General features: G+C 42.4%; 2 protein-coding genes across 10 annotated transcripts in view; one reads left to right on the forward strand and one right to left on the reverse strand.

Moving 5' to 3' along the window:
- IRAG2 (inositol 1,4,5-triphosphate receptor associated 2) overlaps positions 1–898 on the forward strand; it is a 67,483-nt gene extending 66,585 nt beyond the window's left edge. For all 4 annotated transcript variants that reach the window (XM_070754368.1, XM_070754369.1, XM_070754367.1 and 1 more), the window contains one exon: positions 1–898. In XM_070754368.1, coding sequence (XP_070610469.1) covers positions 1–244 — 244 coding nt within the window. In that variant the 3' untranslated portion in view covers positions 245–898.
- DNAI7 (dynein axonemal intermediate chain 7) lies at positions 776–27,458 on the reverse strand. 6 transcript variants are annotated; one of them, XM_070754373.1, is made up of 16 exons: positions 27,353–27,407; positions 24,767–24,784; positions 22,352–22,433; positions 20,159–20,250; positions 19,830–19,931; positions 18,840–18,977; positions 16,269–16,415; positions 14,818–14,921; positions 12,247–12,532; positions 10,291–10,399; positions 8,860–9,017; positions 7,790–7,940; positions 4,870–5,084; positions 3,664–3,834; positions 2,495–2,608; positions 776–1,189 (listed from the first exon to the last, which is right to left on the reverse strand). In XM_070754373.1, the coding sequence occupies exons 1-16, from the start codon at positions 27,353–27,355 to the stop codon at positions 911–913; spliced, it is 2,169 nt and encodes a 722-aa protein (XP_070610474.1). In that variant the 5' UTR covers positions 27,356–27,407; the 3' UTR covers positions 776–910. The 6 variants fall into 6 exon arrangements, with proteins under 6 accessions (XP_070610474.1, XP_070610472.1, XP_070610476.1 ...); XM_070754371.1 differs by having other exon boundaries at positions 8,854–9,017; XM_070754375.1 differs by lacking the exon at positions 24,767–24,784 and having other exon boundaries at positions 27,353–27,458.
- Positions 27,459–27,469: the final 11 nt, after the last annotated feature.

Here is a 27,469-nt window from a genome sequence, read left to right on the forward strand (position 1 = left end):
ATGTTCGAGAGTGTCTTCTTGGGCCTCCACTCTTAGGATTTCCTGCTCCGGGATTAGCAAAGCCCTCTACGCCTCTGTCGTGGCTGTTGTGCTCTTGGTCATCCTGATGACGTTTGCTACGGGATTTCCCGTCAATCAATCTGTGGAAGCCTCTCCTGAGGGCACCGGCACCGCTTGGAGCTCAGTACAGAAATTATTGTGGCCATACACACGTCTCCTTCACCATGGACCACCGCCTGTATAATTCAGCAGTAATCAGAATGGATTCCTCGCCCTCCCCCCCACTGTAGGATTTTCTCAGTCTTGGCAACTTTTAAGATGGGTGGACTTCAACTCCCAGAATTCTCCTGGCTGGCTGGGGAATTCTGGGAGTTGAAGTCCACCCACCTTAGACTTGTTAAGGTTGAAAAAGAAATACACCTCTTCTAGTGCCTGTTCAACATGTACCCTTAAATGGAATAATCGAGCAGGTGGATCAAGCAATTTAGGTTTATCACATTTTTAAATGTCTGACTGTAGAGAAAATGCAATGTTAATGCGTCCTCTAATATTGCTGTTAATTTGAGACCACGCTGTTCAGAAACAAGATACGATTCTTTTCTTCTCTGGTCAAGCAAGTAGAATGATTGAAAGTATTTTTTTTCTTTTTTAATTTTGTCCATCTTTCTCTTCTCTCCCCTACCACCCTCCCACCCCCCAAATCTCACCAAAGAGCTTACAGAAACAATATACATATATAAATATTTTTTTAAAAAAAAAAATTCAGGGCACGTGGTCTATTTATAAATCGCTTATTTATTTTTCCTTTCTTTTTTTTAAAAAAAGATGTCCGAATTGTGATTACTTCCACCTCTCATTGACTGGAGTGTCTTTGAACTCAATAAAGTTTTTAAAGCAACCTTTGGCATTGTTAGGAGTATGTCAACACCCTGGTGGCGAGGAGTAATTGGTAGACGGCATCGATGAAGAGGTAGTTGCTCTGCCTGACCCGGTCCATGGCATCGTTGCTCCCGTAATCTTTCAGGAGATGATAAAGAGTGGAGTGGAATTCGGAGCCTTCTGCAATGTTCTGGGAGAAGGCCTCGCTCTCTTCGCCGATTGCCAGCTTCTGAGCTCTTTGGCCGTTGAACATGTAAAGGTCCCAGTCTTCGTCTTGGATCTCGTCGTCGTCGGTTAGATGTTCACAGGCCTGCAATTGGGCAGGAGAAAAAAAGAGGGTGGACATCCGGGCACTCTCTGAGCTCGGTTGTTTCCTTGAGGACGTTTCATTACCCAACTAGGTAACACCATCACGGCTAGAGCACTCCCTTCTAGGAGGGAAGGAGCCCTGGGGCTGCAATGGTTAGAATGCAGTGCTTGCCACAAAGAAAAAAGGGGTCAATTTATTTTTCAGAGCACCAGAGGGGCAGGACAAGAAACAGTGGATGGAAAGTAATCAAGGAGATAAGGAACCTGGAATTAAGGAGAAACTTCCAAACAATGAGGACAATTGACCAGTGGAACAGTTTACCACCGGAAGATGTGGGTGCTTCATCACTGGAGGGTTTTAAAAAGAGACTGGACAGCCACTTGTCTGAAATGGTATAGGACAGTGATAGCAAATCTTTTTTTCCTTGGGTGTCAAAAGAGTGTGTGCGTGCACTATTGTGCATGCGTGAGTGCCCATATCCATAATTCAATGCCTGGGGAGAGTGAAAACAGCTTCCCCTGCCCCCTGGAGGCCCTCTGGAGGCTGAAAATGGCCTGTTTCCCAACTTCTGGTGGGCTCAATAGGCTCGTTTTTGCCCTCCCCAGGCTCTAAAGTCTTGCCTAGAGCCAGGGGAGGCTAAAAACGCTGTAAAGCACTATGAAGCGGCATATAAATCTTCAGTTGCAAGATCCAATCTGGGTGGATCACCCCCGGGACCAGAGGTTTTGTCTTCCAAGCTTTTGGATTCCTGCTGGAGCCCACATTCAGGGGACTTCTCTCTAGTGCTGTGGCTACTGCTTCTAACACCGATGACGTTACCTAGCTGGGTAATGAAACGTCTGCAAGAAAGCAACCAAGCTCAGAGCGCAGCAAGGATCCCTCATTTCAAGGCTGACGCAATACACATTGGTAGCTTCTGAAGGAATGTGTTCAACCGTTTAAAAAATGAAAGAGTAATAATGGATAAAGTTGAATGTTAAGCGGCAACATGGAACACACACAAATAGGCAGAACCTGATTTGTGTTGTCACAGCTGCCCACATTTCTTCAGGGGTAGGATCCAAGGACTCCAGATGTAATCTTATCCTTATTGCTTGTTACTTGACTGGCTTTATCGCTGATTTTTGTGCTATCTAATAAAAACCACACAAGGGGGTTTTTTGGTGTGGGGAGGTAGACAGGTGTCAATGATTGGGGATATTTTGATTGGTTTCAACCACCTGTATGCCACCTAGAGTGGGGCCTTGGGGACAGCTCTGCTTATATTTAACCTGGAGGGTTTCTGGTCTGGCCACTCACTCCTACCTTAAAGACCAAATTGTTCTCTCCACTCTTCAGGTTCCACTTGCTCCAGCCAAAGGCAAAAGAGGTTGCAACAAGAGACATTTGCTGATAAACCATGATTTCTGCCAAGAGCGTCTGTCAAAAAAAGTAGATGAAAGTATCCAGTGAAGCTTAGCACAGGAACAAGGGCCAACCCTGATTTGCCTCTCTTGATGCTTCTCTCTCTTGTCACGGGTCCCCAAACATGGCAACATTAAGACTTGTGGACTTCAACTCCCAGAATTCTGCTCTTGATGTTCTATATTGATCTATCATATCTCTCTCTCTCTCTCTCTCTCCCTCCCTCCCTCTCTCTCTCTCTATCATCATCATCTCTCATCTATATATTATCGATCTAATCTATCACATTTGTCTATATCATCTCTCTGAATTGATTCATCGTCTAACAAGGATCTGATAGCTAGCTAGAGATACATGAGAGAATAGGTAAGTAGGTAGGTAGGTAGAGAATGATGATAGGTAGGTAGGTAGGTATGTATAGTTGGATGGTTTTTAAGAAATTGGCTTCTTAAGAAATGTGGTTTTTGGATGCTTTTAATTTTAGATTTCTATATATTGTATCCCCCCCCCTCCCGATGTGAGCCGCCCTGAGTGAGGAGAAGGATGACATAAAAATCTAATAAATAAATAATAAAAAATATAGAGATTAGATAGAGAGAGAGAGAGAGAGAGAGAGAGAGAGATGATACATAATAAGAGATTAGAGAGACAGAGAGAGATGATAGATTGATAGATTGATGATAGATAATAGAGATTAGAGAGAAAGAATAGATGAGAGAGATGAGATTGATTGATGATAGATAGATAATAGAGATTAGAGAGAGAACTGAAAGTGATCTCTATTGTGCAGAGTCCACAAGTCTTAAAATTGCAGGGTTGGACCCTCCTGGTGTAGGTGAAGGACTTTTAAGGCTTGTGCACTTAGACATTTCCATGCTAGAGACTTCCAGGTTGACTGAGGAATTCTGGGAGTTGAAGTCCACAAGCCTTAAAAGTTGCCAAGGTTGGACTTGTCTCCTATATTTACAGCAACCCTAGTAAGACAACCCCAAATGGCTGCACATTCTTACCCAAATGGGACACATGAAACGAGGAGGCGGCAGAAAAAAATGGTTTTCCCGGCTACTTACTTTTTTGTTCACGCTGACGTACTTTGTGGAGTATTCGGCGGGAAAGATGTTCATGCCAGCTCTCTTCAGGGCCATCATGAGGGCCATGGGCGTCATCCATTGTTCTCTCAGCCCCATGAGCAGGTCAGACTCTTCCATTGTCGCCACAGAGTAGATCATGCATTGGTTGTCCTGCCTCAGAGAAACAGAAAAGCCGCTAAACAGCCGTTTCAGACTTTTCCTAAGCGGTGAGCAAATGACAGCCCTCGGCTCATGTCCACAAAGTGCCCCAAATTTATGTTGCTAAGCAAGGCGGATATACGGGTGGCACATGGAGCCATATCTGCTGGCACACAAGCTGTTGCCTAACTCAGCTCCAATGTCCATTTGTGTGCTGGCCAGCTTATTTTTGGATCACACAGAGGCACTGGGAGGGCGTTTTTGGCTTCCAGAGAGCCTCCGGGTGGATGGGAGAGGGTGTTTTTACCCGGCTCCAGGGAAGCCTTTGGAGCCTGGGGAGGGTGAAACAAGAGCCTAGTGGGCCCACCAGAAGTTGGGAAATAGGCTAGTGCTGGCCTCCCGAGGGCCTCGGGATGCGGGAAGCTGTTTTTGCCCTCCCCAGGGCAAAACCACACCCAATTTTAGGTGTGGGCACTCATGCATGTGCAATAGCACACGCGCACACTTTTTAAGCACCTGAGGGGAAAAAAGGTTCACCATCACTGATATAGAGTTTCCTGCCTGAGCTGGAGGTTGGACTAGAAGACCTTCAAGGTTCCTTCCAACTCTCTTATTCTGTTATCTGAGTTTCACAGATCAGTCAGATATCCCAAAATGCCCCAAATGGCATGCGATTGTAACTCCATGTAGTCCTCAACTCACAACCACAATTGACCTCCAAAATTTAAATTGTTAAGCGAGAGTTAAGCAACTTTTGCCCCGTTTTACGACCTTTCATGTCACGGTTGTTAAGTGAATCACCACAGTTCTTAAGTTAGCAACCCGGTAGTTAAGTGAATCCAATTTCCCTACTGACTTTATTTTCAGAAGGCCGTTATAGGAGATCACAGTGACCTTGGGACACTGCAAGTGTCATAAATTGGCTCCTGATCAGTTTCCGGTCACAATTCAGCACTGTCGCGACTTTAAACGGACCCTGAATAAACTCATGTAAGTCGAGGGCTACCTGTACTCCCGCCACAGATCTGTCCGTTGTCTCCCACGTACCTTGATGTGGATTTCGACCTCAGCAAAGGTGGTGAGGACACTAAAAATAGCTTTGTTGAGCGCTACAGGCTGGAGCTCCCAGGCTTGATAGGGCATGTTGAGGTGAGCATCCTGAAGCAACGTGACGGTGAAGAAGCCGTTCATTCTGAAGGAGATCTCCTTCTCTTTCATGCTGTAGTTCACCTCCCCGATGTCATCGGTTCTCCAGTATTTCTCTGGTACATGGGAGAAAAGAAAAACCGCATATGTTGAGCCGGGGTGGCGCAGCAGGTAGAGTGCTGTACTGCAGGCCACTGAAGCTGACTTGTAGATCTGAAGGTCAGCGGTTCAAATCTCATCACCAGCTCAAGGTTGACTCAGCCTTCCATCCTTCCGAGGTGGGTAAAATGAGGACCCGGATTGTGGAGGCAATAGCCTAGCTCTGTTTTTTTAAAAGTGCTATTGCTAATATGTTGTAAGCCGCCCTGAGTCTAAGGAGAAGGGCGGCATTAAAAAAAAATCAAATAAATAAACAAACAAACAAATAAATAAATGTGTTTCTCTCAGCTGTTTAAATTTCTTACAACTTCTCGATTCCAGCAGCCTTCACACTTAATCATAGAAACATAGAAGATTGGCAGCAGAAAAAGACCTCGTGGTCCATCTGGTCTGCCCTTATGCTATTTCCTGTATTTTATCTTAGGATGGATCTGTGTTTATCCCAGGCATGTTTAAATTCAGTTATTGTGGATTGACCAACCACGTCTGCTGGAAGTTTGTTCCAAGCATCTATTATTATTATTATTATTATTATTATTATTATTATTATTATTATTATTACTAATTGGATTTGTATGGCGCCCCTCTCTGCAGACTCAGGGCGGCTACCAACAGTGATAAAAAACAGCATGTAACAATCCAATACTAAACAACTAAAAAAAACCTTATTATGAAACCAAACATACATACAAACATACCATGCGTAAATTGTAAGGCCTAGGGGGAAAGAATATCTCAGTTCCCCCAAGCCTGACGGCAGAGGTGGGTTTTAAGAAACTTACAAAAGGCAAGGAGGGTGGGGGCAATTCTAATCTCTGGGGGGAGTTGGTTCCAAAGGGCCGGGGCCGCCACAGAGAAGGCTCTTCCCCTAGGTCCCGCCAAACGACATTGTTTAGTTGACGGGATCCGGACAAGGCCCACTCTGTGGGAACTAACTGATTGCTGGGATTCGTGCAACGAATTATTACTCTTTCAGTCAAATAATATTTTCTCATGTTGCTTTTGATCTTTCCCCCAACTAACTTCAGATTGTGTCCCCTTGTTCTTGTGTTCACTTTCCTATTAAAAACACTTTCCTCCTGAACCTTATTTAACCCTTTAACATACTTAAATGTTTCGATCATGTCCCCCCTTTTCCTTCTGTCCTCCAGACTATACAGATTGAGTTCATTAAGTCTTTCCTGATACGTTTTATGCTTAAGACCTGCCACCATTTTTGTAGCCCGTCTTTGGACCCGTTCATAACAGAGTTGGAAAGGGACCGTGGAGGTCTTCTAGTCCAGCCCCCTGCTCAATAGTACATTATACTATTTCAGATAAGTGACTGTCCATTCTCTTCTTAAAAACCTCCAGTGTTGGAGTATTCACAACTTCTGGAGGCAAGCTGTTCCACTGGTTAATTCTTCTAACTGACAGGAAATTTCTCTTAAGTTCTAGGTTGCTTGTCTCCTTGATTGGTTTCCACCCATTGCTTCTTGTTCTACCCTCAGGTGCTTTGAAAAATAGACTAGAATAATGGAAGGGAAGGGATGGGAAGGCAAGTGGGAACAGGAATGAATGGAATGGGATCTTGGAGATCTTCTAGTCTAGCCCCCTGCTCAAGCAGGAGACCCTACAGTATACTATTTCAGATAAGTGATTGCCCAGTCTCTTCTTAAAAACCTATAGTGTTGGAGCATTCACAACTTCTAGAGGCAAGCTGTCCCACTGGTTAATTCTTCTAACTGTCAGGAAATTCCTACTTACTTCTAAGTTACTTCTCTCCTTGACTGAAATCTGGCTAATCTAGGCGTCCTCCTCGATCCACAGCTTACATTAGAGAAATACCTTTCAGCTGTGGCGAGGGGGGTGTTCGCCCAGGTTCGCCTGGTGCACCAGTTGCGACCCTATTTGGACCGGGAGTCACTGCTCACAGTCACTCATGCCCTCATCACCTCGAGGCTCGACTACTGTAACACTCTCTACATGGGGCTACCTTTGAAAAGTGTTCGGAAACTTCAGATCGTGCAGAATGCAGCTGCGAGAGCAATCATGGGCTTTCCCAAATATGCCCATGTTACTCCAACGCTCCACAGTCTGCATTGGTTGCCGATCAGTTTCCGGTCACAATTCAAAGTGTTGGTTATGACCTATAAAGCCCTTCATGGCACTGGACCAGAATATCTCTGGGACCGCCTTCTGCTGCACAAATCCCAGCGACCAGTTAGGTCCCACAGAGTGGGTCTTCTCCGGGTCCCGTCAACCAAACAATGTCATTTGGCGGGTCCCAGGGGAAGAGCATTCTCTGTGGCAGCCCCAACCCTCTGGAACCAACTCCTCCCAGAGATTAGAATTGCCCCCACCCTCCTTGCTTTTTGTAAGCTGCTTAAAACCCACCTCTGCCGCCAGGCATGGGGGAACTAAGATACACTTTCCCCCTAGGCCTTTACAATTTTATGCATGGTATGTTTGTATGTATGATTGGTTTTTATATAATGGGTTTTTAACTGTTTTTTTAAAATATTGGATTTTGTTATACTGTTTTACTGCTGTTGTTAGCCGCCCCAAGTCTGCGGAGAGGGGCAGCATACAAATCAAATCAAATAAAAAAATAAATAAACAATTAAATAAATAAATAAATAAATAAATAATTCTTGCAGCAGTGGTTAGAAGTGTACGGTACCTTGACGATCCCACCTTGCTATCAGTGGTTCTTCAAAATAAATCACAGCATCAGAAAGATGGATGGTGATTCCCACAGTCACCCCTGAGTTGTCTTCAGATTCCTCACATGTCGCAGTGTAGGGGTAAGTCTCTAATCCTTTATCCAAGACCTTCAAGCAAAGAAATGAAGAAATTTTAGCTCTTTTGTAGAAATAACTCAACTCATACCTCCTCTCGAGTCTATAAACCATACGATAAATGATTGAGGAAACTAGGTATGTAATGTTCCTTCAATATACCAGGGTGATTCGACACAAAAAATATGTAACCTTTCCCTGGTACACAACTGGATTGGATATTGTAGCCTAGAGGTTAATTCTCTGCCTTATAAGGAAAAGGCTGCAATAATATATTGTATATATATATATACAAACGTCGCATAGACATGCAAAATATTACACGGGGCAAAACCCGAACTCAGAACAATCTACATACATATACCCGTGAAAATCTACGAATATATGTATGTATGTATGTGTGTGTGTGTGTGTGTGTGTGTGTATGTCACATGTTTTTTTGCTGAATTTGAAAATTAAGGGAGACTAGGATAGATCTATTTCGGCCTTATTTTGGCCTCATCAGCTAGCCATACCCACTGGGATTTGAACCTGCAACCTTTGCCTTGTAAGGCAGAGAATTATCCTCTAGGCTACAGTAATCCCTAATTTAGTTTTTTGTACTTTAATTTGCACTAAGGTAAATGTGTATACTAGAAGATCCGCCATGTACTTGTTTCTATGTTATGTGTATACTGGGGCTTTGTTCACACAACACTTATATCTCAGACAATCTATGTTAGTGGACTGCAGATGTGGTCTAATGTGTAGGGTAATAAAGCCACAAGGTCTTTATTGCCTTTGATGAAGGTTTGCGTGAACACCCAGTTTGCTCTCTCTCTCTCTCTTTCTCTCTCTCTTTTTTTCTTTTTGCTTAAAAGAAAGGAGAAAATTGTATTTGGGAAGGAGAGCTCACATGGCAAGCAACCCCTTTTCCCAACCCCTCCCTCTTTAAAATGAACATTACTTCCACCATGGTCCATCCTTTGACTTGCTTGGCTTGAGGCGGGAGCTTCAGCAAATCGCAATGGTAGACGCCTCCCACTGACATGAACTGGTGCAAATCCACCGTGTAATCTTCCAGGATGTCCAATTCACTGATATCAAAGAGCCGCAGGGCCGAAACGTGAGCTGAAAAAGGACAGACAGGTGGGAAGGTCTTAGCTCATTAGCAGCAATCCCTCATTTCATCCGAAAGGGCAGCGGAAAGGCATAGTATATTTCTCCTTGCCAAGGCCTGGCAGCCTCTCAAATTGATTTGGCCACAGTAGCAAAGATGCTGCTATGTTTGCCTTTTGGGCCAATGGAGAAGGGGTTTAGAAATCACAAAGTTTTATTATTTATTGGTCTGTTGGTTTCCCCTGGCTTTTGACATTTGTATAAACACCTCAAGGTGGCACTTACATCTAATACTCCTTCTCCCTCCCAGTTTCTCCCCAACAATCAATAGCAGGTTCCTACCGGTACGGTCGACACCATCCCACCGGTAGTAAAAATTGAGCTACATGTGCAGCTCTGCGTCTCTGGCACACGTGCGCACATCTAAGTGAGATTTTGCTTCTGTACATGCGCAGGAAGCAAAATCTTGGGAGGGGATGCACACGCATGTGAGGTTTCGCCGATTTTTTGCTTCTGCGCAAGTGTGGAAGCAAAAACAATCGCTGAAAGTTTGCACATGCGTCCCTTCTGTGCATGCACGGAAGCAAAAAACCCCACCGAAATCTCACGCATGCATCCTGTGCATGCTCAGAAGATAGGTAGGTAGGTAGATAGAGAGATAGATAGATAGATAGATAGATAGGTAGGTAGGTAGGTAGGTAGATAGATAGATAGATAGATAGATAGATAGATAGATAGATAGATAGATAGATAGATAGATAGATAGATAGATGATAGATAGATAGATAGATGATAGGTAGGTAGGTAGGTAGGTAGGTAGATAGATAGATAGATAGATAGATAGATAGATAGATAGATAGATAGATAGATAGATACATACATACATACACAGACAGATAGACAGACACAGACAGATAAATAGATAGATAGACAGACAGACACAGACAGACAGACAGACAGACAGACAGACAGACAGACAGACAGACAGACAGAGACAAATAAATAAAATAGCCAGATAGAAGATTGATAAGTTTCATTATTAAAACCAAAGAATGGGGGCTTCCTGCAGCCAAAAATTCATCTTTTAGCTCATTGCACAACTCAGGTGGAAGAAAAGGGCACAATCGCTGCAATTGTTGTTGCCAAGCGAGGCCATTGTGTAATTTTTATCTTTTTTATTGTTTTGGCCTTACAACTGTGTCACTTTCCTGGTCCCATTTATCATCATTAAACTACTAGGACTAACCGTAAAGAAATGTCGTTATTCAGAATGGGACCCCATTACCTCGGGAGGTGGAACGAAGGAAAAAGGAGCTTTTGGTATAATGCTCGTCTCTACTTCCGGAGCTGCTGCTCCTTCTTCTTTCCGAATAACTGAAGACATCGCTATAGGTCTACAAGGAGGAGAAGACAACAGCCTAGGATAGGGATGGCGAACCTTTTTCAGTTCATGGGCCAAAAGTGTGTGTGTGTTTATGTGCCCAGACCCATTCCCTTCCCCCTGCACACGCACGCACTCACCATGCTGCCCATGCACATGCGCATAACCCCTCCCTGTCTCTGCGCATGGGCTCAGGCCTCACTGAAGCCTGGGATGGTAAAAAAACAGCCAAATGGGCAAACCGGAAATTCGGAAAACGGACTTCCGGTTTGCCTGGTGTGCTGTTTTTCGCATTCTGGGGCTTCGGGAAGCTTTCCTGAAGGTTCTGGAGTGCAAAAAACACTGCAACAGGCAAACCGGAGGTCTGTTTTTCTGAACTTCTGGTTTGCCCGTTGGACGGTTTTTCCCCCCTGAAGCCTCCAGAGGGAGAAACGGCCTTCCCCAAGGCCAAAAACCAGCTGGCTAGCACACGCATGCATGCTGGAGCTGACATAGGACAATGCCTCGCATGCTCTCCGATATGGCTCCATGTGCCACCTGTGGCATGTGTGCCATAGGTTCACCATCACGGGCTTAGCACAAGTGCTGGCCAGTTGAACGATATTAATAAATCACTTTTGGAGGCTGGGTAAATTCTCCTCTGATTAATCAAATATTAAAATCACTTAAAACTGGCAAAATCAATAGAGTTCAACCATACTGTTTTTAAGAAGAAATTAGACAGTGACTAGAAGGGGCTGGACTAGAAGACCTCCAATGTCCTATTCTATGCTATTCTATTCTATGCTATGCTATGCTATGCTACGCTACTCTACTCTACTCTACCCTATCCTATTCTTTTGTTCTATTCTATTCTATACAGTTTTACAGAGGAATCAATGTTATCAGTTGGTTAAAGTCCCAGAGCAAAGATAACCCAGTAATAATTACCAGCTGTCGCCAGAGTTCTCAGACAGAATTTTCAGAAATTGGCTAGCAGAACGAATCTCATTAGCAAAGCCAAGAATGTCCTTTTTAAAATCCAAACCGAATGCAAGAGTCCAGACAACATGAACCCTCAAAGAACAATGTTGTTTTTCTGCAACAAGGCAGAGCGTACCTCGCCCTTAAATAGTGTGAGGGCGTGACAAAATTACCCAGCAGCACTACTTATGAGTGACTCTTCTCCTAGCCAACCATTCCTGTTTTTTGCGTGACCTTCGAACCCTAGCATCCAAAAGTGGCTCCTCCTCTTCCCCTAAGTCACTCAGCCCTGGGCATTGCTGGCAGGAACTCATTGCTGACAGGAAATGCTTTGTTATAGCTGACAGGAAGTGCCAAAGGCCAGCGAAGGGCAGCACTTACTTTTCCCTACCAGTATGGAATCGTCAGGCTGGCGCAGGCACACAGGCACCCAATAGGTGTGTGTATGCCCCTGTGCGAGATTTCGCTTCTGCGTATGCACTCAAAGCAAAAATTCGGCAAAAAGAGAGCAAAATTTGTTGAAATCTCACCCGCGCAAGCATCCTCGCATCAGATTTTGCTTCAGGTGCATGCGCAGAAGTGAAATCACGCAGAGAGGCTCATACACACATGTTGGGCATATGTACAGCCGGGCCGACCTTTGGAACCCATCAAAAACCACTAAAAGATCACTGATCACAGCTATACCAGGTGGAGACCCACCACTGCCAAAGGCCCCTCATCACTGTCACTGTCACTGTCAGGTACTAGTAATACAGGACGCCTGCCTAGCCCTTCCACCGTCACTGCGTCCTCGGACTTGGAGTCCATAACTATTTGTGCAGGATACAGGCGAACCATCACAGTACCCACAGAGGGAAGTCCTTTTCCCCCCTGCCAGCTTCTGCCCCGTCTTACCATGGTTCTCGTTGAAGCTTCCGTTTTGACCTCAGAAAAGGCTTTCAGGGTATCCCGATCTTCACTTTGGACTCCTGTGTCCTTGCTGAGCTGAGCCTCGGCCATCTCCTCGGCGGATGGCAGGTCCAGCTTTGGGAGTTCTTTGGGGAAATCGTGAAAAGGCGACAAATGGTCGTAAGGGGTGTGCAAGATGCGTACAGCCACATCGCAGGTGGTCAACGGCTTGGGAAGTTCAAATCCATGGCAGGGTTGTTGGTTCTCGTCCTTAAATAATTGGTTCCGGAATCTGGTGGGGGAAAGGAAAATGCAACCAAGGTCATATAGCGGTGATGGTGAACCTTTTTTTCCTCGGGTGCCGAAAGCACGTGTGTGCGCGCACTACTGTGCATGTGTGCATGCCCACACCCATAATTCAATGCCCCCATGTACCACAACCCTGTGTATGCATGTGTGATCCCCCAACCTTCCCCGTGTCCTGTACATGAACGCAAAACTTCCCCACTCATTCCTCTCCCATTTCCTGACTTCCAGTAGGGCCAGTAGGCCCATTTTTCACCCTCTCCAGGATCCAGATGCTTTCTTGAAGCCTGGGGAGGGCAAAAATGCCTTCCCCCACCCCCCCAGAGCCCCTCCTGAAAATGTCCTCCCAGAACCTCCACGCAAGCCAAAAATCAGCTGGCTAGCACGAACATGCACACTGGAGTTAAGCTGGGACAATGGTTCGCGTGCCGGCAGATACACCCATATCTCCGTGAGCAGCACTGGCTTCCTATTAGTCTCCGGGCACAATTCAAGGTGTTGGTTATTACTCATAAAGCCCTACATGGCTCAGGGCCAGGCTATTTACAGGACCATCTCCTGCCGCATACCTCCCAGAGACCAATAAGAGCACACAGAGTTGGCCTCCTCCAGGTCCTGTAGATTAAGTAATGCAGGTTGGCGGGGCCGTGGGGGAGGGCCTTCTCTCCCCCCCCCGTCCCGATGTCCTTACTGCTCCCACCCTACTGGCTTTCCGCAAGGCCACAAAGACCTGGCTTTGCCAGCAGGCCTGGGGACCATGAATTAACATCTATTCACAGCCAAATTGTGTGAATGGTATGCATGTATGCTGGTCAGATAGTTTAACTGTGGGTTTTAATTGGGGTTTTACAGTTTTTGACTTTATATTTGACTTCCTTTTTATTGTACAGTGGTACCTCGACATACGAGTTTAATTCGTGCCAGACCTGAGCTCGTATGTCTATCAGTTCGCATCTCGAACGAATGCCTTTAGACTTTGCTTTTCGCGCCGAGATAACTGGAAACATGGAATTCTTGCGCCACCTAGTGGCCGCTCGGCTCGTATCCTGAATTTGAGCTCGAGTGTCGAACAGAAATTTTGCTCGCGTCTTGGCTCGTAACTTGGAATACTCGCATGTGGAGCAGCTCGTATCTAGAGGTACTACTGTATTTGTAATTTTATATTATTGTAAGCCGCCCTGAGTCCTTCGGGATTGGGCGGCATAGAAGTCTAAATAATGAGTGAATGAATGAATGAATGAATGAATGAATGAATGAATGAATGAATGAATGAATGAATGAATGACGAACAAACAAACAAACAAACAAACAAATAAATAAGGCTGTGCCTATTTGAAGCCCTGGTCTAGACTCATAATCCTCCACTGGAATTAACCGTCTGAACTCCGACACTTATGTGATGTCTTCTGACCACTGCTTGGGGAATTGTGTCTTCTGGATTGGCTAACAACCCTGAGTTGGCTCTTAGAACCTTGGACAGGATTTTGACTATTTCTGTATGTGCTCCTGTTAAAGGCAAACATCCAAGCCAACTCTTTTAAGAGACTTGATTTTTTTTCTTTGTCTGCTGTTATAAAATAGAATAGAATAGAATAGAATAGAATTTTATTGGCCAAGTGTGATTGGACACACACAAGGAATTTGTCTTGGTGCATATGCTCTCAGCGTACATAAAATAAAATATACATTTGTCAAGAATCATGTGGTACAACACTTAATGATTGTCATAGGGGTCAAATAAGCAATGAAGAAGCAATATTAATAAAAATCTTAGGATATAAGCAACAAGTTACAGCCATACAGTCAACATGGGAGGAAATGGGTGAAAGGAATGATGAGAAAAACTAGTAGAATAGAAGTGCAGATTTAGTAGAAAGTCTGACAGTGTTGAGGGAATTATTTGTTTAGTAGAGTCATGGCGTTTGGAAAAAAACTGTTCTTGTGTCTAGTTGTCTTGGTGTGCAATGCTCTGTAGCGACGTTTTGAGGGTAGGGGTTGAAACAGTTTGTGTCCAGGATCTTAAGTAAACTGCTAACAACTATGTGTTTGTGTATGCATTAGAAACCGGAAACTGGACACATGTAATTTTTGCGTAGTGACCACGCTGCTTGCAGGCAAGAGAGGACTAACTGTATGTTGTAACAGACTGCATCGTTGACACGCTCCCACCCATGATTTCTATGAGTTACTTCCCAGTTGTGGCTCATCTCAATATGAACGTAACGTGAAGCCTTAATTACTCTGATGTGTTGTAAAGAACATCATTTCTACCTTGCATTCTTCTTGAGATTGGCCCAAAGGCACAGCGTAACGTCCTTCTCTCTCATGATAAGTTCCATATTTCCACTCTCAGATTCTCCGTAACTACTGGCTTGCTGTAAAGAGCATTAGAATGGATTTTTTAAAAAAAATAAAAAAATTGCACCAATCTAACCCAAGAAATTGCCTGAGATGGATAAAGGTATAAATAAATAAATAAATAAATAAATAAATAAATAAATAAATAAATAAATAAATAAATAAATAAATAAATAAATAAATAAATAAATAAATAAATAAATAAATAAATAAATAAATAAATAAATAAATAAACAAATAAACAAACAAACAAACAAACAAACAAACAAACAAACAAACCCGAAAGGGCATTTTAACATGCTTGGTGGACTTGTGAAAAACTGAAAAGACACTGGATACAAATACATGCATTGGACAGCCCCATAGGAGGACACAGAGAGAAGGGTACTGCAAAATCTCCATTCCCTCCCACTCCCGGGGAAGGATACTATAAACTCTCCAACCTCCAAGGGCAGGATACTGTAAAATCTCCATTCCCTCCCACTCCAGGGGAAGGATACTGCAAAATCTCCATTCTCACCCACTCCAGGGGAAGGATACTGAACAATCTTCATTCTCACCCACTCCAGGGGAAGGATACTGCACAATCTCATTTCTCACCCACTCCAGGGGAAGGATACTGCAAAATCTCCATTCTCACCCACTCCAGGGGAAGGATACTGCAAAATCTCCATTCTCACCCACTCCAGGGGAAGGATACTGCAAAATCTCCATTCTCACCCACTCCAGGGGAAGGATACTGTAAAATCTCCATTCTCACCCACTCCAGGGGAAGGATACTGCAAAATCTCCATTCCCCCCCACTCCAGGGGAAGAATACTACAAAATCTCCTTTCTCACCCACTCCAGGGGAAGGATACTGCAAAATCTCCATTCTCACCCACTCCAGGGGAAGGATACTGCAAAATCTCCATTCTCACCCACTCCCGGGGGAGGATACTGCAAAATCTCCATTCCCTCCAACTCCAGGGGAAGGATACTGCACAGTCTCCTTTCTCACCCACTCCAGGGGAAGGATACTGCAAAATCTTCTTTCTCACCCACTCCAGGGGAAGGATACTGCAAAATCTTCTTTCTCACCCACTCCAGGGGAAGGATACTGCACAATCTCCTTTCTCACCCACTCCAGGGGAAGGATACTGCACAATCTCCTTTCTCACCCACTCCAGGGGAAGGATACTGCAAAATCTCCTTTCTCACCCACTCCAGGGGAAGGATACTGCAAAATCTCCTTTCTCACCCACTCCAGGGGAAGGATACTGCAAAATCTCCATTCTCACCCACTCCTGGGGAAGGATACTGCAAAATCCGGTTCTGTGTGGACCCAATTCTTGGTGGGCTTCTAGCTCAGACAGAACACTTACCTTCAGCAGATGTTCTGTGGCTTGGTTGTATTTATGACAAAGCAAATTCTGCAACTGCACAATAGTCTCCTGGTACTGAAGGACATCACTGAGAGAGATCTCGTCAAAGGGCGTCTCCAGGACGTACATTTCTAACTTGACAATCAGCTGTAAGACATTCCACTCCGTTAGAAGACACAGGAATTCAGAACACAGAGTCCATGTGTGAAGTGTATTGTGTCTGATCTACCTTCCTGCCCTGCAGTTATCTTCCACTTGCACTCATACAGGTAGTCCTCAACTATCTTCGGAACCGCCTCCTACCGTATACCTCGCAGCAACCGATAATGGCCCATGGGGCTGGCCTTCTCCAGGTCCTGTCAACCAAACAATGTCAACTGGCGGAGCCATGGGGAAGGGCCTTCTTTGTGGTGGCTCTGGCTCTCTGGAATCAGTTTTCCCCGGGGATCCATACCTTCCCCACCCTACTGGCCTTCAACAAAGCTGTAAAGACCTGGCTTTTCCGACAGGCCTGGGGCCGTTGACTGAGTGAGATACCATCTAAATGTGGCCGTGAGAGATCTTGAGAGATATGTATGGCTTTTACTAGGGTTTTGTAATTACAGTGGTACCTCGGTTCTCGACCACAATTCGTTCCAGAAGTGTGGTCGAGAACCGATTTGGTCGAGTACCGAATTAATTTATCCCATAGGAAATAATGGAAATGGGTTTAATTGGTTTCCAGCCCCTATTTCCTTTATTTCCTATGGGATAAAGATCTGAGGTCTAAGCACTCCAAGCTGTAGTAAGAGTGGGGGAAGCTGCAATACTGGCAGTTTCGGAGGGGGGGGGGGCTCCTTTCCTCAGTGGTTCGTCTTCTTCCCTTTAAGCAGTTACACCAACTTTCTCCTTCCCAACGGCGGCAGAGGCTTTCCTTCAAGCAGCAGCAGCGCCGGGAACGTGACATGAGAAAGGGAAGCCGCTGACGTTCCCGGCGCTGCTGCTGCTCGAAGGAAAGCCTCTGCCGCTGTTGGGAAGGAGAAAGTTGGTGTAGCTGCTTAAAGGGAACAAGACGAACCACTGAGAAAAGGAGGCCCCCCGGAAACTGCCGGTATTGCAGCCGCCCCCTCCTTCCTACAGCTTGGAGCACGACTGGGAGGCTGTTTAGTGGGCGGCCAGGATGGGCGTGTCGGATTCCGACTCCCATTCCTTCTCACCCCGTCCCCTCATTTCGGATAATAAACAAAATTTTCTGTGGCTGTTCGGTATCCGAATTTTTGTTCAGATACCAAAGCAAATTTTTGCCGAAAATTTTGTTCGGTATCCGAAATGTACGAGAACCAAAGCGTTCAAGTACCGAGGTACCACTGTATTTTTTAAATTGTTCTTTTAAATATTGTTTTTATTTGTTGTAAGCCGCCCAGAATCTTTGAAGAGTTAGGCAGCAATTAAATTAAATTAAATTAAATTAAATTAAATTAAATTAAATTAAATTAAATTAAATTAAATTAAATTAAATTAAATTAAATTAAATTAAATTAAATTAAATTAAATTAAATTAAATTAAATTAAATTAAATTAAATTAAATTAAATTAAATTAAATTAAATTAAATTAAATTAAATTAAATTACATTACATTACATTACATTACATTACATTAAATTACAACCATTTGTTTAGTGACTTTTCAAAGTTGCAACAGCATTGAGAAAAAGTGACTTACAACTGTTCTCCACAACCCGTGTAGCCTCCCCATAGTCACCTGATCAAAATTCAGATGCCATGTATTTATGATAGTTGCAGAGTCCCGGAATCATCTGATATCTTCTTTTATGACAAGCAAAGTCAATGGGGAAGCAAGATTCATTGAACAACCTGTGTTGCTAAGTGAACCGCCACAGCGATTCGCTTAAGAATGGTGGTGAGAAAGGTTGTAAAATGGTGCAAAACACCCTTAACAACTTGACAACAGAAGTTTTTGGCTCAACTGTCATTGTATGTGGAGAGCTGTCGTTATGTATTGTATTTTTGTGTGATTTTTGTTTTTTTTCTCTATAAACCATCCTGAGTCACACTGAGAGTAAGTTGGACATTATCTAAATTTTTTAAACATTAAATACAATTAAATTAAATTAAATGTAATATAATATAGTACAGTATAACAGAACAGAATATAATATAATATCATTTTAAATTAAATTAAATTATTACTATTACTACTAGGTTGTTCTCATCATTCCTATCACCCATCTCCTTCCACTTATGACTGTATGACTGTAGCTTGTTGCTCATATCCTTAAGATTTTTATTAATATTGTTTCCTCATTTCTTATTTGACCCCATGACAATCATTAAGTGTTGTACCTCATGATTCTTGACAAATGTATATTTTCTTTTATGTACACTGAGAGCATCTGCACCAAACACAAATTCCTTGTGTGTCCAACCACACTTGGCCAATAAAGAATTCTATTCTATTCTATTCTATTCTATTCTACTCTACTCTACTCTACTCTACCATGTGAAGACACATTACCCATCTCTGGCTGGAGGAATGGCTATTATAGGATATAATAGTGGCTGGGACTTACTTCTAGCACCTTGCTGCCTTTCTCCACTACCGTCGTAATATCATTCTGGGTCTCTTCTTGCCACAAACTCATAAAAGTATTGATTTCCTGGGCAACTGTTGGGTCTGGACTGCCGTCACAACGTGTATAATGTTCCCACTGGAGAAACACCAAGACATAAATGGATGAAGATAGAAAGCAGAGAAGATGTGGATGGATTTGAAAAAGAGGCAGGTAAACAGAGTCACAGGACCGCTCATCTGTTTAGAGGTAGTTCTCGCTTCATGAGTCCTTCGAGATTGGGCGGCATAGAAGTTGAATAGATGAAGAAAGAAAGAAAGAAAGAAAGAAAGAAAGAAAGAAAGAAAGAGAAAGAAAGAAAGAAAGAAAGACCTGTTGTATATTGCAAATACATATTTGCCTGCCTGCGTGAATGAATGAATGAATAAATGAATGAATGAATAAAATAAATAAATAAATAAAGGACTACTTGTACACGGAAAATCTCACAGCAATGTAGATTTTTTGTAAAAGACTTGCATCCTTTAAAAATTACATTGTAAATTTCATTTTTCCCTCGTAGCAAGCAGGGCCCAAATATTCCGAGGTGGCGCAGTGGGTAGAGTGCAGTAATTATTATTATTATTATTATTATTATTATTATTATTATTATTATTATTAATTAGATTTGTATGCCGCCTCTCTCCGAAGACTCGGAGCGGCTCACAACAGCAGAGCTCAGTACAAATCCAATGATTAAAAAAGCAGGCCGCTAAAGCTGACTGCTAGATCTGCAGGTCAGCGGTTCAAATCTCATCACCGGCTCAAGGTTGACTCAGCCTTCCATCCTTCTAAGGTGGATAAAATGAGGATCCGGGTTGTGGGGGCAATAGGATGGCTCTGTTAAAAAGTGCTATTGCTAACAGGTTGTAAGCCGCCCTGAGGGTAAGGAGAGGGGGCGGCATAAAAAAAACTGAATAAATAAATAAATAAATTCCAAGGCACGCGTACCTTAGCAATGGCTCGGCTTTTCGCCTTCCATTGGCTTGCAAGGAGAAAGCTTTCTTCTAACTCAGAAAGTTCAGTTAACTCTTCACCCCGGCGTTCTTGATCCTGAATGGGACAGGAAAGAGATCTCTTATTTGTTCTAAACCCATGTAATCCATTGCAACTCGACTCCTTGTCCTTGAAGATCACTCGGAAACTTCAATTGATCAAACATGCAGCCTGGTAAGTGATAATTAATAATAATAATTTATTAGATTTGTATGCCGCCCCTCTCCGAAGGTTGGAGACCCCTGCACTAGATATTATCCACAGCAAGATCTGGGGGAACTCACTTTAGCTTCAAGGCGTTCTGTCTTCTCTCTTTCAATACGTTCCTTTTCGGCCTTCACAGCTTGTTCCTGCTCAGCACGTAAGCGGGCTTGCTCTGGGAATAAAACCAAAAGGCACGATTAATGAGGTTTTGTTTTGTTTTATTATTTTAATTTAATTTAATTATTTATTTTATTATTTATTTTTATTTATTTTATTTATTATTTTATTATTTAAATATTTTTATTTATTATTTAATTTTATATCTGCTTCATATTTTTATATTTTTATTTTATTATTTTATTTTATTATTTTTATTTTATAATCTTTTATGTTATTTTATGTTATTTTCACTTTACTTTTTTTTTATTTAGTTAAATTTATTTATTAAATTAAATTTATAGGCCGTCCTTCTCTAAATAGACCTATTTCTATTTTATTTTTATTTTTATTATTGTTATTTGCTTATTTGATAATCCTGATTCCTTAAACATAAATACAGGTAGTCCTTACAACCTCAACCGAGCCCAAAATTTCCATTGCTAAGGAAGACAATGGTTTGTGTTAGTTTTGCCTCATTTTACAGTCGATTCTGTTGCCCTGGTTAAGTGAATTGCTGTGGTTGTTGAGTTAGTAACATTGTTAAATGAATCTGGCTCCCCGCTCGACTTTGCTCATCAGAAGATTGTTCAAAGGGATCAAACGACCCCGGGACACTGCAAAGGTCATAAGTATACACACACACACACACACACACAGTAAAATACATGATGAAGGTTATAGAGGAGATACTCATACTAAAATATATCAATGAAAGAATAGAAGAAGAGAATAGGAGATATAGGAGGAATAGAAGAAAGGTATAGGAGATATAGGAGAGCAATAGGACAGGGGACGGAAGGCACTCTAGTGCATAGTTCCCTCTAAGCTGAGCAATGAGCAATGGCTCACTTAAAAATCATCATCAACTCAGAGTTTTTCAAACCTGCCCAGAAGCCGAGAGGGAAAGAGTGAGAGGGAAAGAGTGCCGCCCAGTCCCGAAGGGACTGCCGCTCAGACACTATACTTTTCCGCCCACCCCAAAAAAAAATTAGAGGGAACACTGCTCTAGTGCACTTGTACTCGCCCCTTACTGACCTCTTAGGAATCTGGAGAGGTCAACCGTAGATAATCTAAGGGTAAAGTGTTGGGGGTTTGGGGATGACACTATGGAGTCCGGTAATGAGTTCCACGCTTTGACAACTCGGTTACTGAAGTCATATTTTTTACAGTCAAGTTTGGAGCGGTTAATATTAAGTTGTCATATATTTTGATCTATATTTAGATCAGGTGGTGTTGCAATGGTGGTATTCACTTACGTTCCCTACCGGTTTATAAATGTGAGTGTGCAAATTTCCGTGCACCCCCTTCCACACATGTCTGTGGCCTTCCGTGCATGTGTTTTGCTTCAAAATGTGCCTAAATAGGATGGCATAGTGCCAAGGCAGGTCGCTACTACCACCGGAGGTCCAATGATGGGTTGCTACCAGTGCGGTAGGCGACTGCGTACCAGGAGCGGCCGCCAGATTGCGCAATTTGCTCCAGTACCATCTTTTTTCTTTAATTTTTCATATTTTTTTGCTTCCTGCGCATATGCAGAAGCAAAATCTCATGAGGGGACACACCCATGAGAGAAATTTCAGTGATTTATTTTTGCTTCCGTCATGCGCAGAAGCAAAAATCACAGAAATCTCTCTCACACACAGGTCCCCTCACGAGATTTCAGCGTGTGTTTGCTTTCTGCACATGCGCGGAAGCAAAATCATGCTGGGGACCCGTGCACACCCGTAGCTTGTACACGCACGTGAGACTCCCCATGCTGCGCACGCTCAGCGCATTGGTAGCAGCAGCAGTCTTCGGAGAGGGGCGGCATACAAATCTAATAAATAATAATAATAATAATAATAATAATAATAATAATAATAATAATAATAATAATAATAATAATAATTATTATTATTATTATTATTATTATTATTATTATTATTATTACCGTATTAATTGCAATCCACCCCTGCGCAGGTCGCTACTATCGGTTTACCCGAAACAGTCTGAAGTGGATGATCACGCGTGAAAAAAAGTTAATTTTTCAGAGCCATTGTAACTTCAAATATTCACTATATGAACCATTGTAAGACGAGGATCGCTTGTAATACAGGGGGTTGAAATCCGCCTACCTTCCTCAAACAATCGCCGTTCCTCCTCTTCTCTTAGCAGCCTCAGCCGCTCAGCTTTACTAATCTTCTTAGTACCAGCAGACTGAAACCCAAACAAAATAAAAGAAAGAAAATTAAATGTCAAGACCCTTCTAAAAATGGACGCAGCAGAAGAGGGACTCCATATATTTCTTATTCCAAAAATTATATTGGTAAAAATATATCCACTTTTCAAATCTGGGCACTGAGGAGACATAAGTTCATTCTGAAACTGTGGAATGGAGGATGATCTTTTATTTTCCTTTAAAAAAAAAAAAGTTTTTATTGAAATTTAAACATTAAAAAAGTAATACACAAAAAGTACATAAAAAACATTAAGACAAACACATCTACAAAACAAACAAGAAAAGAAAAAAGGGAAAAAAATGAAGAAGCATATTAAAATTAAGACATTTCAGTCCATTAAACACATTTTGTTTTATTTTTGTTACGGAAAATACAACTGGTAAGAAAAAATATGTTCTGGTTATTAATTTATTAATTTTATACACTTGTTAGCTTTTTTTACCGCCTTATTTTAATCAGTATGGCAATATTTCAACTAATTCAAATCCTCTATTTCAATATATACCTTTAACATATTATTATTTTAATAATCATATTTTTCTTATTTTTATAGCTAATAAATTATTATACTGTAATTTCACTTTTCTTTCCTTCTTTCTCACCATTCATAAAATGAATTCCAAATTTTATAGTATTCTGAGTTTTCTTTGTTTCTTAATTTTGATGTCAACGTATCTGCCTCTGCAGATCTTTTATTTTCCTATTGGAAAGATTGTTGACATTGCAACGGGCAACTGAGAGATTACAGGGTGAATAAATCTGCTCCCATCACATGGATGCATCAGACCTGCCATTTTAATTACCCACAATGCCCCATCACGTGGGAATGTCATGGAGCACTTGGAGAATTAAAATGGTGGTGCTGAATGCTAAGACTTTCTGAATCTCCGATGCAGAAGATCCTCCCAAGAGGTCTATCAAGTTCAAATCCAGTATGGAGACAGGCTTTCTCTTCTCTTGGAAAGACTATTTACATAATTTATATATGGTATGCTTGTGTGTGTGTATGTCTGTTAGTATATGGGGTCTTTTAAATCTTTTAATTTTAAATTTGTTAGATTATTTATGATTTGTTTCCACGTGTTGTGAGCCGCCCCGAGTCTTCGGAGAGGGGCGGCATACAAATCTAAGTACGGTAATAAATAAATAAAATAAATAAATAAGAACCTAAGAAGAGCCCTGCTGAATCAGGCCAAAGCCCATCGAGACCAGCATTCTGTGTCACTCAGTGGCCCACCACTTGAGCAGAAAGAGAAGGCAAGACCCTCCCTTTCCCTTGACCCCCAACAAATGGTACTCAAGGGAATCCTGCCTGTCTCAACCAACATAGAAGGCGGCACATGGACATCCGTTTCAATAACCACCTATGATACACTTGGCATCCATGAATCTGTCTAATCCTGCCTTGAAGCTATCAAGGCTGACAGCTGTCACGACCTCTTCTGGAAGTGAATTCCATAAACCAAGGACCCTCTGAGTGAAGAAATGTTTCCCTTTATTTGTCCTCACTTTCTTACCTATGAGCTTTAGGGAGGGCCCCCTCGTCCTAGTATCGTGTGATAGAGAAAAATTCTCTAAGGGAGAATAAGGGTGGTGAATTATTCTCTATCCACCTTTCCAATCGCATGTGTGATTTTATACACTTTGATCAAGTCACCTCTTAAACGGGGTCTTTCAAGGCTGAAGAGACCAAGGCATTGCAACCTGGTTTCATAAAGGAGGTGCTCCATTTCTTTGATAATTCTTGTTGCCCTTTTTTGCACCTTTTCCAGTTCTGTTATATCCTTCTGGAGGTGCGGTGACCAGAATTGTACACAGTACACTCCAAATGTGGTCTCACCATCGATTTGAACAGAGGCAATACAACATTTGCTAACCTATTTTCTATTTCCTTCCTAATTCCTAATCCTAGGCCATCTAGAACAGCAGTAGGCAATCCCATCTTCTCTAGATGTTCTGGAATTCAACTCAAGCAACTTCAGCCATGTTGGTCAATGGCAAGAAATTGCAAGAATTCTTGTCCATAGTAAGAGATGAATTTACAATACCATTAGCATAGTTCTTCTTCACGCAGTAACAGACAGCATAGAACAGTTAGTTTCATTTCAGCAGAGTTCAGAGCGAGAGAGTACAGAGTGGGAGTAGCCATGCACTTCAGTTTCTATTCTCTGCACAGACTCATGTGTTTACATCTCATTGCATCACTTAGTTGCTATGCCTATTCATTGGCTAACCTTGTTATCACGACTCTCCCAGTTCATGAATATCTTAACATGCCTCTAAGATTAATTTAGGTATCTACCTACATACCTTTTTCTTTTTGGGACCCTAAATGCAGCGAGGAGAGAAAAGAAAGAACAGAGAAAATCAGAAAAACACAATAAAATTGACAAGACGGGGGAAGGGGGAGTAGTCTGAATTCCATCTTTCCATCAGCCTAAATACAGTGGTACCTCTACCTGTGAACGCCTCTACTTACGAATTTTCTAGATAAGAACCAGGTGTTCAATTTTTTTTTGCCTCTTCTCAAGAACCATTTTCCACTTACAAAACCAAGCCTCTGAAACTGTAACCGGAAAAGGCAGAGAGAAGCCTCCGTGGGGCCTCTCTAGGAATCTCCTTGGAGGAAACAGGGCCTCTACCCTCCCTGTGGTTTCCCCAATCGCACACATTATTTATTTATTTATTTATTTATTTATTTATTTATTTTATTTAGATTTGTATGCCGCCCCTCTCCGCAGAATATTTGCTTTTATATTGATTCCTATGGGAAAAAATTGCTTCTTCTTACAAACTTTTCTACTTAAGAACCTGGTCATGGAACGAATTCAGTTCGTAAGTAGAGGTAACACTGTATGTGTGTTCACACAAACACAGGGTGTTCTCCCATGTTAACAACAAACCGAAGCCACAAATGAAGGTCTCAATCTCTTCTAACGCTTCACAAAATGGTCGGTCTTGGATTGTGGGTAGTTCTCATTTAACAACCAGCAACTGTTTGAAATTACAACGAACCACTCTAGACCTATAGATGACTTGGTTCTGGAAATCCAATAGTCATACCTTCTCATTGTTATATGACTGTGATTTTCGGTGGGTTTTTCTTTTTGCCCGATTGCTTCCATTTACTTCCAGTTTGGGGCAAAAAAAAAAGCCCCCCACCCAACAACGCACCGATTGAATAAAATGAGTTCATTTCATGACTGCCACCAAAAATAAAAAAGATTGTAAAATCAGGCGGCGTCCTATGGCGACCCACTTAATATAATGTATACTGCAACAAATATCAAGTTGCTATCTGGTACGTGCCACACTGCACAATGGAAGCAAAAATGGACTTGCACACACAGCTCTGCGTTTCCAGCACGCGCGCGCACAAACGTCCCAGCAAGATTTTGCTTCTGTGCATGTACAGGAAGCAAAAACTCATGAGGGGATGTGCACATGCATGATATTTCATCAGTTTTTTGCTTCCGTGCATGCGGAATATGGCTGAAATCTCTCACACACACAGGTGCACACACATCACACCGGTAGCAGCGGTAAATAGCAAACCTCGCCTGACTGCAATGTATGATGAGCCATGGTGGCACAGTGGTTGGAGCGCACTCTTGCAGTCTAATTCTGGTGCCTGGTGCCTGCCTGCAACTTGGCAGTTCAAGTCTCACCGGGCTCAAGGTTATCTCAGCTTTCCATCCTTCCGAGGTGGGTAAAATAAGGACCCAGATTGTTGGGGGCAATATAGGCTGAGTTTAAACTGCTTAGAGAAGGGTATAAAAGCACTATGAAGCCATATATAAGTCTAAGGGCTATTGCTATTGAAATCCCAGTCAAAAAAGGTTGTAAAATGGGGTGTGACACTCTTAAGGACCACCCTACCTAGCAACAGAAATTCAGATTCCCAATTATGGTTATAAGTCAGGACACTTTTGTATTATGAAGGGAGAACTCACTGGCAGGCAAGGAAAAAAGGAAAAAGAGCCCTGGTGGATATTCCACAGGTGAAATGAACGTGCAAGACCAAGGGAGAATAAAATAGAATAGAATAGAATAGAATAGAATAGAATTCTTTATTGGCCAAGTGTGATTGGACACACAAGGAATTTGTCTTTGGTGCAGATGCTCTCAGTGTATATAAAAGAAAAGATACATTTGTCAAGAATCATGAGGTAAAAAAACACAATGATTATCATAGGGGTCAAATAAGCAATGAAGCAACAATATTAATAAAAATCTTAAGGATACAAGCAACAAGTTACAGTCATGCAGTCATACGTGGGAGGAGATGGGTGATAGGAATGATGAGGAAAAAACTAGTGGTATTAGTAGTGCAGACTTAGTAAATAGTTTGACAATGTTGAGGGAACATTTGTTTAGCAGAGCGATGGCGTTTGGGAAAAAACTGTTCTTGTGTCTAGTTGTCTTGGTGTGTGGTGCTCTGTAGCAACATTTTGAGGGTAGGAGTTGAAACAGTTTATGTCCAGGATGCAAAGGGTGAGTAAATATTTTCAGAGGGCATCACCTGTGGAATATCCACCTGCTAAGTAAAGCCACCACAGGTTTAACAGGAACCAGGCATGAATCCTTATTAGAATTTGATACAAAAGCCTCATTCTCACTTTCAGTTTAGCGTCTCCAAGTGGAAATAAAACATTTTTTAATGAAAAGAAGCAGATGGACAAAAGAAATCCGTGTTATTTAATTTTTTTTAAAAAAAAGGAGGAAATAGGTGCCAGGTCCACCTATTTGGCACTCACACAACACGTTGACCCAACTCGCGTGTTTCATCTCATTGCAAAGCGTTCGCAAACGAGATGCGGGGGGTTGATTTGCATATGTATCTAGATATGCAAATAAGGGTCCCCTCAGATTTAGAGGGGAAATGGCGTCACTCACCATTTTTCCAGCGGCGCCCCCAACAACCGGACCGAGAAGTTGTTGACGACCCCGCCCCTCCGTTTCTACGGCGACCAGTCCCGCCCCTCCACGCAGCTCTCCGAGAGTCCCCGCCCC

The sequence above is a fragment of the Erythrolamprus reginae genome, chromosome 6 (genome assembly GCF_031021105.1).
Source record: "Erythrolamprus reginae isolate rEryReg1 chromosome 6, rEryReg1.hap1, whole genome shotgun sequence".
Lineage (NCBI taxonomy): Eukaryota > Metazoa > Chordata > Lepidosauria > Squamata > Dipsadidae > Erythrolamprus > Erythrolamprus reginae.

Excerpts from the sequence above, each read along its gene's own strand:
- DNAI7 (XM_070754371.1), bottom strand. Across the intron at positions 14,922-16,268 it reads CCACAGAACATCTGCTGAAG|CAAGCCAGTAGTTACGGAGA; the intron begins GTAAGTGTTCTG and ends TGCTCTTTACAG. Across the intron at positions 1,190-2,494 it reads AGAACAATTTGGTCTTTAAG|GCCTGTGAACATCTAACCGA; the intron begins GTAGGAGTGAGT and ends GCCCAATTGCAG.